Source organism: Bombus terrestris, chromosome 2 (assembly GCF_910591885.1).
Source record: "Bombus terrestris chromosome 2, iyBomTerr1.2, whole genome shotgun sequence".
In the NCBI taxonomy this organism is placed as follows: Eukaryota; Metazoa; Arthropoda; class Insecta; order Hymenoptera; family Apidae; genus Bombus; species Bombus terrestris.
The window spans coordinates 7533565-7550759 of NC_063270.1; the positions used below are offsets into that span (position 1 = coordinate 7533565).

Here is a 17195-nt window from a genome sequence, read left to right on the forward strand (position 1 = left end):
CCCTTCTTTTCCAGGTGTTCTTTTTCACGATCTCTTTCTTTTTTCTTATATTACTTCCGTTTATACGCTCACTCTCTCTTTCTCTCTCTCTCTCTCTCTCTCTTGCTTCCCGTGAAAATTTTTTCAGTCTTTTCAAATCTAAACTAGTCACTCTTCGCGAATAATATTCTTCTAGAAGTGGAAGAAACACGATTGATTTTGAATGAAGGCTATAGAAAAAAGGCTCGATAATAATTGTGACACTGTATTTCTTTCTCCTTCATTCACCTCTTTCTTATCCTCTGTTACCAGTGTTTTATCACCTTCGTATATCCTTCTAAGAGAGAGAGAGAGAGAGAGAGAGAGAAAGTCCTCCGAACCTTCTTTCGTTCAAGGACTTTTAAACGTCTTCTCACTCGTTTCTCCTCGTTTCGACGTCGATGTAGCTCCTTTTCCCTCATACGAAAAATAACTCTTATTTACAAACACACTGAGTTTTTTTCTTTTTCACTCTCTCTCTCTCCCTTTTTATTACGCAATCCACGAATGTGTACACTCGCTTTCCGATACTCTCCCCTCGTATAATCCTTTTTGTTCCTAAACCCCTTTCTGTCCTTTTAACTAATTTTATCAATTTTCAACAACGATACGTTCAGTTCTTTATTTTCTTCTTTTTTGCTGCTATCAGTTCACTTGTCGTCTTACGCTGTAAATTCCACTTTTCGACGAAACGAATTCTCATTCAATTTCACTATCAACTTCCATGATCTTTGTGATGTTGATGTCTGAAATCAAACAGTAAACCATTAAAGCACTATTTGATACTTGTGTCAACTAATTTATTTTTCTATGAAAAAGAATCATAAGTTCTTGCAAATCAAGAATTAAATTCATCTTGATATAAAGAAACTCTTAAAAAATTTTAAATTTTATAATTTCATTAATTATGGATCCACAAACCACGTGTACCACCTGTTTTGTAAATACATTCATATATATTCATGTATTATTGATTGGTAATTTTATGAAATAATTTAATTTCTTAAAAATTTCTACACTTAAAAAGTTCTTAGAATATCATATCGAGTACTTCTAATTACAGTGATATATTTGTCACCCAGCGTATAAAAGCTAGGTTAGGAACTGATGCGCGTGCTTATAATCTAAGACGTATTTGTTACTAAATTTGTTACACGTTCATGCAACTTTAACCCTTACAAGAGAAACACAGAATTAATAGTGACAATAGTAATGATGAATTTTTTAACGAATACAATTAAATATCAAATGGATATTTAAGTAACGTAAAATTACAATCGGAAGAATTCATTTCTAAATGCTTTATTATTTAAAATGCAAGTATTAGATGTATATGTATATGTATGTACAGTAGATCACAAAGATTCAGACACTATACAATTTTCAATAAATGTATAAGGTCCAATAAAAATGTTGTATATTATGTTACACTACACTATATAAATAACAATAGAATAACAATAGAAAAAGTTTTTAAGTTATTATTTATTGTTGTGTAAATGTTAGGAGAAATATTGAAAAGGAACGAATTTTCATGTTACAAAAAACTTCGGGAACAAGATATATTATTCATTGCAGTAAGACTTATGATCTAGTACATCTATAAATATTAATTAACAATTAAAAAATTCAACAATGTCGTGAATTTTGAACTTGGATTGAGAAAATCACTAATGTGTTTTAATATACTATAAAACCCTACTTTTTTATCACAGTCACTCGTTACAAGTTATAAGAAGAAAAAGGGGAAAAGTATAATTCCTTTTCCACCGAAAATAAAGCATTCTTGTTCGTTGATATCCCTTTTAAACGCCTTTAATTAAATACCGAAATACATATTTATACAAATTTTTAGCAAAATTCGAGAAGCATACTTCAACCAATAATTGTATATATAACTTCCTTCTTAAACATAAGATATAAAATACATTTTATAATGTTAATCCTATTACTTCCAAAATATATCTCGTAAGTAAGCTACCCAATAAGTGTCGACGGTAAACGTGTCGCCTATTATTAGGCACGTCGTTTCCGCATACGCGCACGTAGGATGTGTTATATATAGGTTTATTTAATGAAAAGAAAAGTAAAATAGTCTAAATAATTTTGATACTAATCGAACTTAACAGGTTTTAATAGTAAACGTATTTCCTACAGCATATTTTATAGTTTTACAAATGTAATAAAGTATTATAGATAAAATTAAAATCATGAAATCTCGCGAGTATATCATTAAACAATCGGAATTTCAACACTAAAATTTATATTACAGAATAATAATTAATAATTACTTTAAGAACAAAGTATGTATTTCTAGGTACTCATCAAGATGTATATATATAGATTTTCTCAATTTTATCATGGTTATGGCATTATGGATATTATTAAATACTGTTATAAAACTAGGTAAAGCTAGTTACAAAGAGCCAGTAACAATTTATTTAATTAATTGCTAATATTTTTATTTAAAAATATATAATTCGACATCTTTAGATATTTTCGACACAACATGCAAGTATTACATCGACATTTTACATATTTGAAGAAATTTGTTGATTTAGTACTAATAATAGTGTTTGATGTGTCATAAGATTTTAAAATACACCAATTACCGATAACATATGTATAAAAATTAATCTAAAAGGTATATAAAAATTAAAATGATACAATCAAACAATAAATAACATTTTTCAGGCACAATAAAGAATCCTACTAAATAAATAATTAATAATAATCTAAATATAAATACATTCTAAGAAGGAAACCAAATAATACTAAGATCATCTAAATTATTCCTTTTTATTTTACTGAAATTTGTAAATTTCTATATATTCATCAAAATGAAATAGCGAAGAAACAAGAAACCAAAGCTACAATTAAGAAATAAACAAAACAGAATAATAATTAAACAAGTAATACTACTTCACCTAACTTTATTATTTTAAATCACCCTTGTATTTCTTAAGATTATAAAAGAGATTATAAAAGTATAAAAATTTGTTGAAAAATATTTCAATTTTATGGTGCTTTATTTACTAAACTTCTAATTTATTTTATTAAGCATATCCTGTAATGTGTACTTCAGATTAATTATAATTATACATACATAGATACATTAAATCAATAACATTGCATAAACAAGGAATGATATTTATATACATCATCTAGTTACATTTTATCAATTAATTTAGCCTATATTCATTCATTAATGTTTATCGTAACAAACTATATATAACAGATCCTTTGAATTTAAACATTAATCTTCACATATTATAAATATTCAATATCATAAAATAAAATGTAACACATTTTAAAAATGGAATTAAAATGTAAACAAATATTTATTTGTTTATAATTATTACTTTTCCTTAATTGTAGTCATAGTAATAAAAGTTACAAAATTATATACTATAAAAGATGCATATTTCTGCAATATATCTTCCATAAAGCTATACTTTAATATTAAATTGTTATTTGAACTATTGTCAAAAAGTATCGTACAAAGCTTTAATATCAAATGTCACATTATAAGATTTTTGTAGTAAACATATAACAATGTATAATTTTTATCAAAAGAGGAAATGATGTAAGTGATTTATAGTAACAATTAAAGTAATATTTCTTTTTCATTTTATTTATGTCATTGTACTTTAAACACAGAGCCTATTACAAGGAATTTGCTGGGTTTTTATTTTTAATTCCTTATACTATTATGCATTAGATTCTTATATTGGATTTTTAATTCTTACATTATTGTATATTGCTACCCTATTATAATCCCTATTATTATACCCTATGATAAATCAAATTATAAAAACAGATATTGTATTATAAATTACTAACTGTATAACGCAAAAAAAGTTAATAATGTTTTAATTTTGCATTAAAGTAAGCAACTGTTTTCTTCATTAATCCTCTAATCAAATATAAATACTTAGAAGCTATCCAACAAAGCCCATGCATTTTATCATGAATCATTGCTTTATACAAATTTTCATCATCAGTATTTTTCTATCTGCACATTAAAAAAAAATTTAATATATATCATGTAAAACACAGACATTGTTTTGCTTTATGTCTCTATATACATACAATATGTTTTTATTTAAAAAAATCAAATTCTTAACAAGATTTAAATTCCAAGTGTACGTGACATGATTTTATACTTTTTTTATTAACAAGAATTTTACTTCCATTAATTAAATGATGAAATTAATATTTTTGAATGTTTAGAATGACAAAACTAATATCAATATCCAAGATTTAATGAACACATAATATACATGATAACATAGTACACATAACACCAATTTATAATTTCTCAGATTGATTATTTTTAAATTCTGAAACATAAAATAGAAAAAATGATATTATATAACCATCTTCTAACATGATCTAAAATATTAGTTACATTGCATATATTATGTACTTCTATAAATATTCATATTTATTATAAAATATCTATTATAAAATTTTATGTGACTTTACATTTTTAAATAACTTAGATAAAATAATGTGCAATTTACAATGATAGCAAAAATGTGCTTTTTTCAATATAAATGAGATTATACTTCATGAACATATTTCATGTATTATAATATTAAATGATCTAATATATTTATAATATTTTAATTATTGATCTTAGTTAGTAATCTGAGATCAGTAATTATCTGAGATAATAGTTAACTCAGTTGGAATGTGTTCATGACAATAATTTAATATGTACTAATGTACATCATCTTAAAAAGTCAATACTTTTAAATCTACCATTAAATACCATAATCAATACTACTTTACAAATTTAATAACTCATTTATTAATCAATAAATAAAGTCATAACAATGCTTAACAAGTTATAAATATCAAAGTAATGAAATATCAAACAAGTCGAAACATTCAAGATATTAGCACTAGTTAATTACCAAATTATAAGTAAAATATGAATAACATGGAATATAAAAAAATTTTGGTAATATTAGCATAAAAATTAAATGTTTAGTTTATACAAAGATATGAATTTTATATTTAAAAATTTTATTTCTATTAAAAATTAGTGCAACCATTAAATCAATTTTAATCATAATTTGCATCAATAATAAATAATTGCAAATCTTACATTATTCTACATTATTTGTTTCTTTTCATTGCACTTATGCATTAATTACAGATTGTACAGATTATATATTATTAATTAAACAATAATAGAAATTATAGATACAAGTATTTTAACAGTTATATATCATTATTAAACGTAGAGTATTAAAAACATAATAGTAAATATCACATATATATATAATAATGTTGTTTCTTTTACACTGCAATATTTATTAAGAGCTTATAATCACATTACTTAACATATCGTTGCATGTATATCTTTAAATTTTTATTGTTGTAAACATTTAACAAATGTAAAATATTTAAAAAATTGTTCACCGTATCAAAGTATGAAAAATTTAATGAACCTGATCTGTTGTTGCGCGTATTATAATAAATTATAAAAATAAATAATATAATAGATATAGAACAACAAATAATTGAAACTAAAAGAATTATACCATCTTTATGTTTACCCTCAGTAACTTTGATTTCAGAAAAACCTTTCAAATCTTATAATCTCAATTTAAAATTTACGATATAATAGTCTTTTTCGCCTTGCGTCTTCCTCTCTAATGTTTTAAAAATGATGGAGGCTACATTAATTTTAAGAACTCAAAACTATTTTACATATTTTAAAATCCAAATATTCTAAGAATATGTGATTTCCTTTTTAAAATACATGGTAATTTAGAATTTACAATATGGAAATAAACAATACATGAAGCACAAACTTAAAAGTTTCATACTATTATTTTAAAGTACAGAATACTTTAAAATAAAAAATTATTAAAAGGTCAATGACATAAAACCTAAAATTTCTACAACACAATCAAATTTATTCTTATATGTTATAAACTAACTTTTATTTTAAAATGGAATTAAATTTATAACCAATTTTCATGTACACTATGAAATTTAACAATTTGTTAAAAATCTGTAATTGACAATAGGATATAGGAACTATTCAAATAAAATATAAAAAATATAATATTATACTGACAATTAATAACTTGCTTTAATTCCTACTTGTAACCATTTGAAATACTTATATTAAACATTATGATATTACTTTTATTTTTTATAACGAAGTTAACATCATACTTGATATAATTTCAAAAATATCAATACATTTCACGTAAGATATGTGGCTTTACTAACTGAACAATAAAATAATCTTTAATACATCTCCATTTAAGTTTTACCTTCTTCATTTTATAAAAAATACACCCTTTTACAAAAAGTAGAGAGTAAAACTTTATAAATAATAACAAATTGTAACAAATTGATAACAATTAGACTAGACATTTATTGATTTCAAATTATCAATATACAATTTTGGAGGAAAAGGAAAAAACAATTATATTGTTTGAAATTCTTTTTTTGTTTATTAATATGTATGAATAATGAAAACCAATAAAATTAAGGTAAGATCAAGAAAAAGAGATGAGATAATTAACCGTATTTGAGGTTAAGTACTAATGATCAGTAACCTAACCTAGAAACATTCGCTTCTACACGAGTCACAAAATCGTAAATTTAAAAAAAAAATAAAAGATGAAAATAACATTAAAAAATTAATTGATATAAACAAATACAAGGACATTAAAAATAATTAAATCTATTATACACTATTTTCAATCCATTTACCTTTCCTATGCAGTACGAACGTTTCAAAATACACAATACAATAAAATTTCATAATTTAAAAAGCAAAGCTTCAAGAACTAAAAACAAAATAAATGAATTTTTTCGTTTATAAATATTCTTCTCTTCCTTCTTTCATATTTTTCACGTTTTTTCTAACTACATTAATGAAAAAATAATAATATAAATAAAAACATAAAATTATACTTCTTTAGTTTTTTCTACTATCAATCTTCTCCCTGTATTTTGCTTTCCTTCTTTTCTCCCATTTTCTTTATCTTGAAAAACTAATTAAAACATATGCTTTGCAAGAACAAATGATTACATATTTTTATAAATATTATATATTAAAATTTTGACTCACCAGGTATTTTTCATTGTTAGACACTTGATAAAATACCATCCAACACTTCACTACAAAGCACAGATATTTTTCAACGATGCTGTTAACTTGTCAATAGACACACTGATTTCTAAAAATTATAATTTCCTTTCTTCTGCTATTAAACAAAATTACATAATTTCCATCATTTACTCTTTCTTAAAATTGTTAAATTGACACAGTGGGATGTTTTTCCAATTTAGCTGGTCAAAATTACTTCTGTTATTTGCTTGATCGACAACATGATTACTGACTTATTTGTGGTAAAATTAAAACAATTTAAAGATAAAAAATCATTAGAATGTGTTTTTAATGGTTTAATTGTTATTATCGATAAATATAATAATATGTACATACAATTAAATATAACAAAGATATATGTACAAAATGTATGTTTTATTTCGGACTTTATATATGGAAATTTATTTTTAATTTTCTTGGTCTAATCCTCCAAGTATTCTTCATGACTCATAATGTAATTTTTGACAAATTTTAATTTTTCATTAATATTACAATGTTATTTTTGTTGCATTATATGAAATATGTTTTGATATATTTCTCTTTGATATATATCTCTTCGAGTCATTGTTTTAACCCAAGATGGTCCTAAAAACAAAATTTTCAAGTAAAAGTAATCCTTAGTGAAAAAATATCATATATGACCATTTATTATATTCACAATGATCATAAGGAGATTCATGAATTTTAACAAATCCTTTCAAGTTATGATGATAGATCCTTTAAATTTAACTAAAAAATTCCTTTCCTTAATATTCTTTAAGTATGTTGAAATGAATGAAATTTTAATTAAAATGCTTGAGACTTATACACGTTTACCTATTTCAGGACAATCTAGGAAATAATTTGATACTGACAAATAAAAAAAGGAGAAAGTAACGAATTTGAAAGATTATTATCGCGGAAATAAGCAACAAAATGTACGTTCGCTGTGAGACACGGTCAAGTTTCAATTAATCATCAGAAGCTATACATGTTAATGTGAAGATGAAAACAGTTGCAGTTTATTGCCTCCGTAGTACTTGCCTTTCTCAGATAAAAAGTTATTTTTACCTGTAATGAGTTTAATGAAACTGATTTTTGTCCAACTAGATCGAGCAAATAACCCACTGTGCGACGTAAGAAACGTGCTTGACACCTTTTTCTTTGGTAATGAACGGTGTGGTCACGAAAATGGAAAAATAAATAGATCGTGACCATGAAATCAAATATTAACCACACGCATAGTAAGTTTCTTATCAGAGAAGACACTAAAAAATCTTGTTGATAAGCTCGACTTGTGATTCTCACGGGCCTGAGTGGCGACCGTATTTCACACGTGGACACTTGTATCTTTTCGTGAATACGAGCGGTTAAAATGTCGGACTCCCACGCCACCACCTTCAGACAATTACACGTAACGGTTGACACTATACCGACACTGTATCAATGACACTAAGTGCACAGTGCTCCATAGCATGATTATTTCAAGTTAACACCGTTATGAGAGAACACTAAACGAACGAGAAACAGTATACGTATCGCGATCAATCCGTCCATTTGTTCAACTAGTCACCTGTTAGAAGCAGACTGACTGATCTTTTTCCTGTGATTAAATCTTTACTTTGTTTTCACACTAGACGAATAATACCATCAAAGCATAATACACTTGTTACTCACAAGCGAACATCCTCATGTTAATCGCAAAAAGCGGTAGCGTGTTCTTTATCACAAGGAAAAAACAGCAGAGAGAATAACGAGAGCGCAAGCACGAGGAAAGACGAAAAAAGTCAATGGCTACCGTTTGTTTTCTTTCATTCGTTCGTTTGCTTGTTCGTTCAACTGCGACTACGTTGAATCGGGTTTAATCGGGTCAAATCGGCTCAATTCAGGTTATGGCCATCAGGGAGTCGAGCATGCTTTGCATGACGCGGCCCGACGACAGGTATATCACGTGGTTCGTCGCGTCCTTTCTCACAATCAGTCGCAACGTCACTGTAGTTCTTTTCAGTTGACTCGGTCAAGATATCGCACTAAGTCAATGTTCAGAAGTTGTCGGCAACTTCTCGCCCTATGAATAGGCGGTTCAACGTGCCTGGATTATTGGTGTGATCAAGTACATACACTAGTAGACATGCTGCATATACCACGTCGTGGTATGGTTCTGGCGCCGTCGGCGCTGCTGCTGCGGACGGAGAAGGCCGGAGTAATAAAACTGGCTGACACCCCCGCGAAAGCGCTGCAATGAACTCGCCCGGTTTGTAGGGTCAAAAGCACCGCGGCAAAATAATAACAACGCAGCCGCCACCACCGTCGTCGTCGCCACCGCCGTCGTCGTCGTATAGGCTGAGGGGTCAGCAGCGTCGCAACTGTAACCGCCGTCACGAACGACCTTCTTAAAACGAGTTGATCCCGTTGTTGTTGTCTCTGCTGCTGTTGCCGCCGCCGCCGCGAGAGAAACGGCGCGACGCCCCGACGCGGCGGAAAGTTGTCAAAACAGCACAACGTCGCGCGTTACCGCTGCTTCTGCTCCTGCTGCTGCTGCTGCTACCACTACTACTACTACTACTACTGCTAATGCTGTTCCACCTTCTCCTTCTCCTCCTCCTCCTTCTCCTTTTCCTTCTACTGCTGTTGTTATTGCTATTGTTGCTGCTCTTGCTGGTGGTTGTTCGCGGCCGCGGGTTTTGGCGGGTTTCCACGAGCGACGAGCGCGCACACCACTGGCACACACCGCGGCCGCCGTGCATTCACCTCGTCCTCACACCTTGCGCCACCGCTGTCGTCGCCGTCACTGTCGTTGTCGTTGTCGCCGCCTTCGCCACCACTTTTAACGTTATTATTTTTGCCTTTGTTATTAGTATTCTCTTCTCCGTCGTTCTTTCCGATATCTTCTTTCGATTAAATTGTATTACTTCGTGTTGTCGCGATCGGTTTTTACCAAGATTTCCTCGTGCACCGAGACCAAACCAAAAATCGTTTCGCCACGCTACTTTCTGACACGCCGAGAGATTACACACCCTTAAACTAACCTTGCCACTCTCGAAACGACCGGTTCCAAATACTGACTCACAAACTAACGCATACAAACTATTCAACGTCCTCCCACTAGACACGAGATTTGTATCCCCTAATCGCGGATATACCGCATCACTTTCACGGGCGAACATGGAGCTCGATCCATGCCGAATGTTTTCTAAAACGTCCGCATCTCCGTTTTGTGGCGCTTCTCATCTGTCGTTCTTCTCTGTCTCTTAATACTTTCACCTCTTCCCACTGATCATCAGTACCTTTTCCATGTGGTTTTTGCTCATACTCAGGTTTACCAACCCTATCTGTGATGTAAATTCAACTATTTCAATTATTTTTAAATAAATATTTTATGTCACTTTTTTCAATCTTGCGTCTTCACTTTTTTTAAGCTATATTTTTACTAAAATTATATAAATATAGCTTTTTTACATTATTTTAAACAAATTGCTATTAAAAAATATATATATACATATACGTATATATTTATATAATCTTGTAAACTAGGTTATATAGTACCACAAAGCACTAGATAAATGAAAATTTTTAATTCTAATATGTAGTGTATAAATAGACTTTTAATAAACTTTCAATTTTTATGTGATTTTTCATAAGTATTACACATCTTAAACTCTAAAATGATATATATTATAGAATAAGGTATATATACATACATATATACTTATGATAGTATTATTGATGTAATACTCTACCTGTCGATGTAATATCTAATGAAACAATTCAATAATTTTATTTAGCAAAACTAAGCAGTAAAATATCGTTTATAAAGTACAGAATCAATCTATACGGAAAAATTTTTTATTTTTTAATATATATTATGAGACAATTTATTTAAGAATCATATAAAAATGCAAAATTTTCCTTACATTATCATTAAAAATTTTAATTATGAAATTATAAAATTCATGTCTCAAATTTTTCTTTGATTAGGAAAATAATTTTTTAAATCGAATATATATGCAACCAGTATTAAATACAATTTTTCGTACAGCTTATTATAATAAATTTAAATATATAAATTTGTTATACGTAATATTTAATAGATCGCTATTACGCAATCTGTTCCGTAAATAGCAGTTTTTTGATATGTAATATTAATATTTTATGCAACAACTACAACTGTATGAAAAATAGATTATTACCTTAGTAGTTATATCGTAATTAAAAATTATTTAAAGATTCTTAAAAGATAACATTTTAATAGTTTAGATACCCTATTCGTACGAAAAGAGAAACAATGCGATATCTAAAATATTCACCGCATCCGTAATAGGCTGCGTACCAATTTAATGCGCATATACAAACATTCTCCCCTAATCAAGTAGTTTTGATATTTTGATACCGGTGTGTGTGTTTATACTCTTTTTGTATTAAAAAATATCGTCATTTTCATATATTGACTTTCTAATTATAAAATATAAACGATGGATAATTCTACCACATGAAGTACAAAAAAAGCCTTTAATACAAAGTTTCAGCAGTTCGTATATTTTAATTTATTATTATCTTGATTATTTATTTACATTTTCATACTTTTAATTTTTTTGCTTTTTTCTAAATTAGACACTATTTACGTCATAAAATGTTATTTCAACACGCGCAAATGTTGGTTCTGAAGTCTCTATGACATAGAGCTTATTATCGGAATATTTATATGAATGTTTTGAAAACATTACATTCGAAATAGATAAGGAACTAAAGAAAAATTACAGAAAGAAACATTGCCTAAAGGCTTTTTATGTCAGATATATTACATACTAAATATCATACTTATGATATTTCAAATAAGTTTTAATACTCTTATATGTATGTATCATTTATATGTCATTAAATAACCTTAAACTTATGTAAATTCAATATGATTAAACAAATTTAAAATACCATGATATAAATTACTAATAATAAATTATTATTTTAGGTTTAACTCAAATGAAAACTAAGAAAATAATAAAATAAAAAATGTGAAATATTTCCTAAATAAAATGTCTGTCATAAATTGTAATATATAAATAAAGAATTAGATATTCATTTATATATTTTCATCTTTACCATGTTATAAAAGTTATACAAGTTTGATAAGTTGTCTTTTAAACATAAATAAACTTGGGAATGAAATACACATATAACTTTATTATAAAAGAAAGTATAAAAAATAATATTGTTGCTAATTATAAAAATCCTAATCCATTTGTATCTTTGCTTTTGGAGCAATTTAAAAAGGGACGTAAAAAATTTCAATATCTTAATATTTTAAGGCATTTAATCCATAAACAAGAATCTGATTCAGTAAAATCAAATTGCAAGTATCATATTAATAAAAAGCAATTGAAGTTATTTTTTAATCTTACATTCGCTAAAGTAATTCCTCTAAACATGTTTGGAAAATTGAAAAATTTTTTAAACGTACTGAAAGCTATTTTCCACTTATTACATAATCCATGTTTTATACCACTTAGTTTGAAACTTTTTATTGAAAAATTAGATTTATGTAACTGCATTCTTTTAACAAAAGTAATTAATTCAATGAATTTGCACTATAAAAATATATTTATGTATTTTAAATCTTCAGTAATCTGTTTTAAGTAGTTATAAGATATTAAAACACATGATGGGTTATAACAAAATTTGTAAAATGTTTTTTGTTGAATTTCTTTTAAAAATATTGTATATTTATTTTCATATGACATCAGATTCTAGAAACAATAATGTTGTAATGTAAAGAATTACACAATATGAATTCAGCTTAGAACTTCATCCAAACGAAATTTTTCAAATTAAATTTGGAAATCCAAAGTAAAGATAAAAGTAAATTTTAAGTTATATTATAAAATATTATGAGAACAAAATTAAATCTTGTATATAAAATATTTCATTAGAAATATTCATATTAATATTAAATATGTAAGAACATCCAACATAAATATTTGTAAAACTTAATAACATTTATCAATACCAAAAATAATTTGATAAATATTATAAGCATGTCTGAGACCTTAGATAACATTTTATTATGTCACTTTCTTCTATTCATAAAGTTATTACTAAAATTAAGTATTAATTTGAGTTATGCTTTCATTTTACACATGTATAAATTTGACAAAACATTAAATAACTTTGTAACAGTACTGTTACAAATACAGATTTACAACATTTTCGAAAATTAAAAATAACTTTTGATATGCTTCATTTACGAGAATAACGGTATAGCGCCATTTCCGTTAACATTCAGCAATTCGCCGTAACGAACATATGATATCTTCCCCCAACATTTGTAAATCGTAAGCAATGAAAATAAACCTTAGGCTATGACAGGTTAGAGTGTAGAATGTTGTATATTCATTGTTTATCGGTGAGCGATTCTCTGAAAGAAAATTAATAAAGTAAACTAAATTATTCATCAATGTAGATATGTAATGTGTAGATACTAATTCCGTATTTACTTAATGTTATCTTTATATAATGTATTAAAATCTAATATTTGATTCTTATAACTATTATAAGTTGACAATACTATTTTTATAAGTTCAGATAAAATTTGAAGTTAATAAAAACAGGATTGTTTCATTGCTCGTATTATTTACAGGTTCAAATATACAACTTCAGAGAAAAGTGCATTTATTGTATTTCTCTGTTATAAGAAAGAATTTAAATACTAAGTTAAACAATGTATTGCTCTTAAAATACATTATGGAATATGTGAACAGATCAGAAAGCAATTTAAAAAGTAAATGGTAAAACATTTTTGACAAAATTAATACAAGTTAAATTAAAAAATTATCAATGATATTAAGCTTAAATGTTACTTATCTTTTTTATTTAAGGTGGAAGTAAAAAATAAATACAATAATTAGTGCATTTTGGATGAAATAAGAGACTTTTATATAAAATAAAAAGACTTATTTGTATTTCAGTAAAATATCCTGTAATAGCCGATATCTTGTAAAAATAAGATAATATTATATTATATATTTAAAAACGGATATAATTTAAAGAAAATTAATCTTTTAAATATCTTATTGATGTGTACATTATTAAATATGTAATAATACTAAAAAAAAAGACAAACAGATAAAACTTTGATAAATTTGAAGTGAAAAATATTATATGCTTTTAAATACTTAATCAAAAATGTCAAAACATTGTGACATATGCTCAATGTATTTTCAAAATGATTATGCCTTGCAAGGTCATCTTGCAGGTAAGAAACATTTGAAAGGACTGGAACGATTCGAAATTATGGAAAGATCAATTGTTGTTTTGTCATTACCGAAATTTATTCCTGCTCGTAGACTTATTCATTTTTTTCAACAATATGGTGTAATTAAAGGACATCAATTTGGTCCAAATTATCTCATAATTGAATTTTGTGACAGGTAAAATTACATTTAATATTGTTGTATTGTTTGATATTGTAATTATATTTATAATCTTTTAACAATGTAGAAGTTCTGCTGAAGCTTTATTAAATAAACCAATTTGGATAGATAATGTAAAGTTGAATATAGAAAAAAGAAAAGCACATAATAGTGAGTATTATTATTCATTTGAAATATATATATATATTTTTATGTTTATAAATTATAAATATCTTCTTTTAAGATTTGAAAAGATCAAAATCAGAAAAACAAAATAGTTCCATGGAAAATACAGATTCTATAAGTTATGATAACATAAAATATATATTTGAAGAAAAATCTACATTTGATAATCAGTTAATGATGTTTTTAAATGCAGTACAACTTACTGATATTGAATTAGAAACAAGATACAACTCTATTTGTACACAAATGGATAAAATATTTAAAGAGATATTTCCAAGGTGTAAGACATATAGGTTTGGTTCAACTCAAACTGGATTAGGTTTTAAAGAATGTGATTTAGATATATATATGGATATTGGTAAGACACAATTTTTTATCCAATTTTATTATTATTTTATAATATATGTATTTATATTATTCTTTTTAATAATAGTACATATCCTTTTATTGAAGGTGAACCAATATATGAAAATACAAGTAAGTCAACAGATGCATGGACTATGTGCAAGATTTTTAAAAAAGTAAAAAAAATTATGTATCGAATGAACTGTGTTTTTTCTAACATAATATTAATTCCAAAAGCTAAGACACCTATTATAAAATTTTATTATGTTAGAACAAATGTTTCTTGTGATATTTCATTCAAAAATGGTTTGGGTGTATATAAAAGCAATTTGATAAAATATTGCATATCTCTTGATAATAGGTTAAAACCACTAATGTTGCTTATTAAATATTGGGCACGACATTTTAAAATATCAAGTGGACAGAAAATATCCAATTATGCTTTAGTGTTGTTAATTATTTTTTATTTACAACAGCCATCTGTTAATATTATTCCTCCTTTAATGGTACTGAAAAGCACATGTCAACCACAAATTATAAATGGATGGCAAGCTAATTTTAACGAAAATGCAGTATTACCACCAATTACAAATAAAAATAATATTCCACAACTTCTTCATGGCTTTTTCTTCTTTTATGCGACTTTTGAATTTAAAGCGCAAGTAATATGTCCGATAGATGGAATGGTGCACACAGAATCAGAGTTTAAAAATATAAAAGATTTACCATCATGCATGAATAGATATAAAGCATATGTAAAAGAAGATGAATCTCTTAAATTCAACGTTAATAAACCAATGTGTGTACAAGATCCTATAGAACTATGTCATAATGTTACAGCAAGCACACAATTTTCCACATTGGATTCTGTTGTAAGATATTGTGCAATTGGTGCAGAAATTTGTGCAATATCTAGTAAAAATGATTACATAGATCTAATGAGAACTTTGCTCACCACAGATCTTAAAAAAAAAGGTAAATTTAATATTACAATTTCTGCAAATCAATCTCAATATGGATCAAATAGTATGGAAACATGTGTAAGCACTACAGAAAAAACGAAATTTTCAAATGATGACTGGTATTCTACTGTTTTTAACATAGTAAAAGATATTTTTGAAAAAGTTTTCATGGTACAAGTTGAAGTACTTCCAGTTGAAACAGAAGCAAAGCAGCAAAAAGTTGAGATGTTATCAGATGTGCATATAGAAAAGCAGCAAACAGTTACACTTCATTGTACTGGGACCCATTGCATATGGCGCAATAGACGAATTGACAATAATGTTTTAGATCCCAGTTTGAGTTGTTTGCAAAAGGAAGCTCTTATGTCAGAACAAACAATAGAAAATTGTGGTAAAGAAAAAATAATAAATAGAACAAATTTAGATTTTATTTGTACATTTAAAAAGAAAGATTCCTTAAAAGTAATTTTAACTGTAAGTAATAAACGTTGTGATGATCATGTTTTTCAAGAATTTGCCTGTTTTGCTAGAGATAAGATAGCTGAAATAATAAATCGAACATTGATACATATGCAACAATTTAACAAATCGTAATACTATATCCATATATATATATATATATATTATATATTATATATTATATATATATATAATATTGACGATGAATATTAGATACCTAATTTTGGACCAAAAGATGAAAAGTGATAGGAATAACATCTTGATTTGTATTATAAACTATGAATTTTCTTTACAATTGTATTAGATTATTGTAGAGTTCTTAAAAATATAGATATTAATTTCAATGTCATTAGTAAACCAAAACTAAATTTAAATAAACCTTCTTGTCTATTTATTCCACAAATCTCCCTTTTATTAGAAAATATGATTTTCATACTGTAGCGGATTATTTATCAACTATTAAGTTACAAAATACATTACAACAATTAATAGTTGTATACTAACAAAATAAGTAATATAAATTAGATGATATAAAACGATTCTAACAAACGAAATATTTGCAATATTTGTATTGATATGATATATACACAAAAATTTTAGGCTGCTTAAATAATTTTATTGCTGTTTAATGTTTCAAAATATTATTGTATTTTTTTAAATCAATACACCATACACTAATTACAAGTAAAGGAAACTTTT

General features: G+C 26.6%; 2 protein-coding genes across 9 annotated transcripts; one reads left to right on the top strand and one right to left on the bottom strand.

The window, feature by feature from the left end:
* Positions 1-50: 50 nt before the first annotated feature.
* Positions 51-10481, bottom strand: LOC100642194. The gene is given in 6 exon segments (XM_048414335.1): positions 51-764; positions 7124-7747; positions 8213-9440; positions 9442-9498; positions 9501-9549; positions 9551-10481. Coding segments are annotated over 4 exon segments (621 nt in total). The 5' UTR covers positions 9889-10481; the 3' UTR covers positions 51-764; positions 7124-7747; positions 8213-9263.
* A 971-nt stretch (positions 10482-11452) lies between these two features.
* Positions 11453-16874, top strand: LOC100649683 (speckle targeted PIP5K1A-regulated poly(A) polymerase). 8 transcript variants are annotated; one of them, XM_048414521.1, is made up of 6 exons: positions 11453-11669; positions 13773-13920; positions 14011-14562; positions 14633-14715; positions 14789-15088; positions 15184-16874. In XM_048414521.1, the coding sequence occupies exons 3-6, from the start codon at positions 14318-14320 to the stop codon at positions 16629-16631; spliced, it is 2076 nt and encodes a 691-aa protein (XP_048270478.1). In that variant the 5' UTR covers positions 11453-11669; positions 13773-13920; positions 14011-14317; the 3' UTR covers positions 16632-16874. The 8 variants fall into 8 exon arrangements, with proteins under 8 accessions (XP_048270478.1, XP_048270479.1, XP_048270473.1 ...); XM_048414522.1 differs by having other exon boundaries at positions 11512-11533; XM_048414516.1 differs by lacking the exon at positions 11453-11669 and adding an exon at positions 13157-13538.
* The last annotated feature ends 321 nt before the right edge of the window (positions 16875-17195 follow it).

Excerpts from the sequence above, each read along its gene's own strand:
- LOC100649683 (XM_048414521.1), top strand. The coding sequence starts at position 14,318 with ATGTCAAAACATTGTGACATATGCTCAATGTATTTTCAAAATGATTAT. Across the intron at positions 14,563-14,632 it reads ATAATTGAATTTTGTGACAG|AAGTTCTGCTGAAGCTTTAT; the intron begins GTAAAATTACAT and ends TTAACAATGTAG. Across the intron at positions 14,716-14,788 it reads AAAAAGAAAAGCACATAATA|ATTTGAAAAGATCAAAATCA; the intron begins GTGAGTATTATT and ends TCTTCTTTTAAG.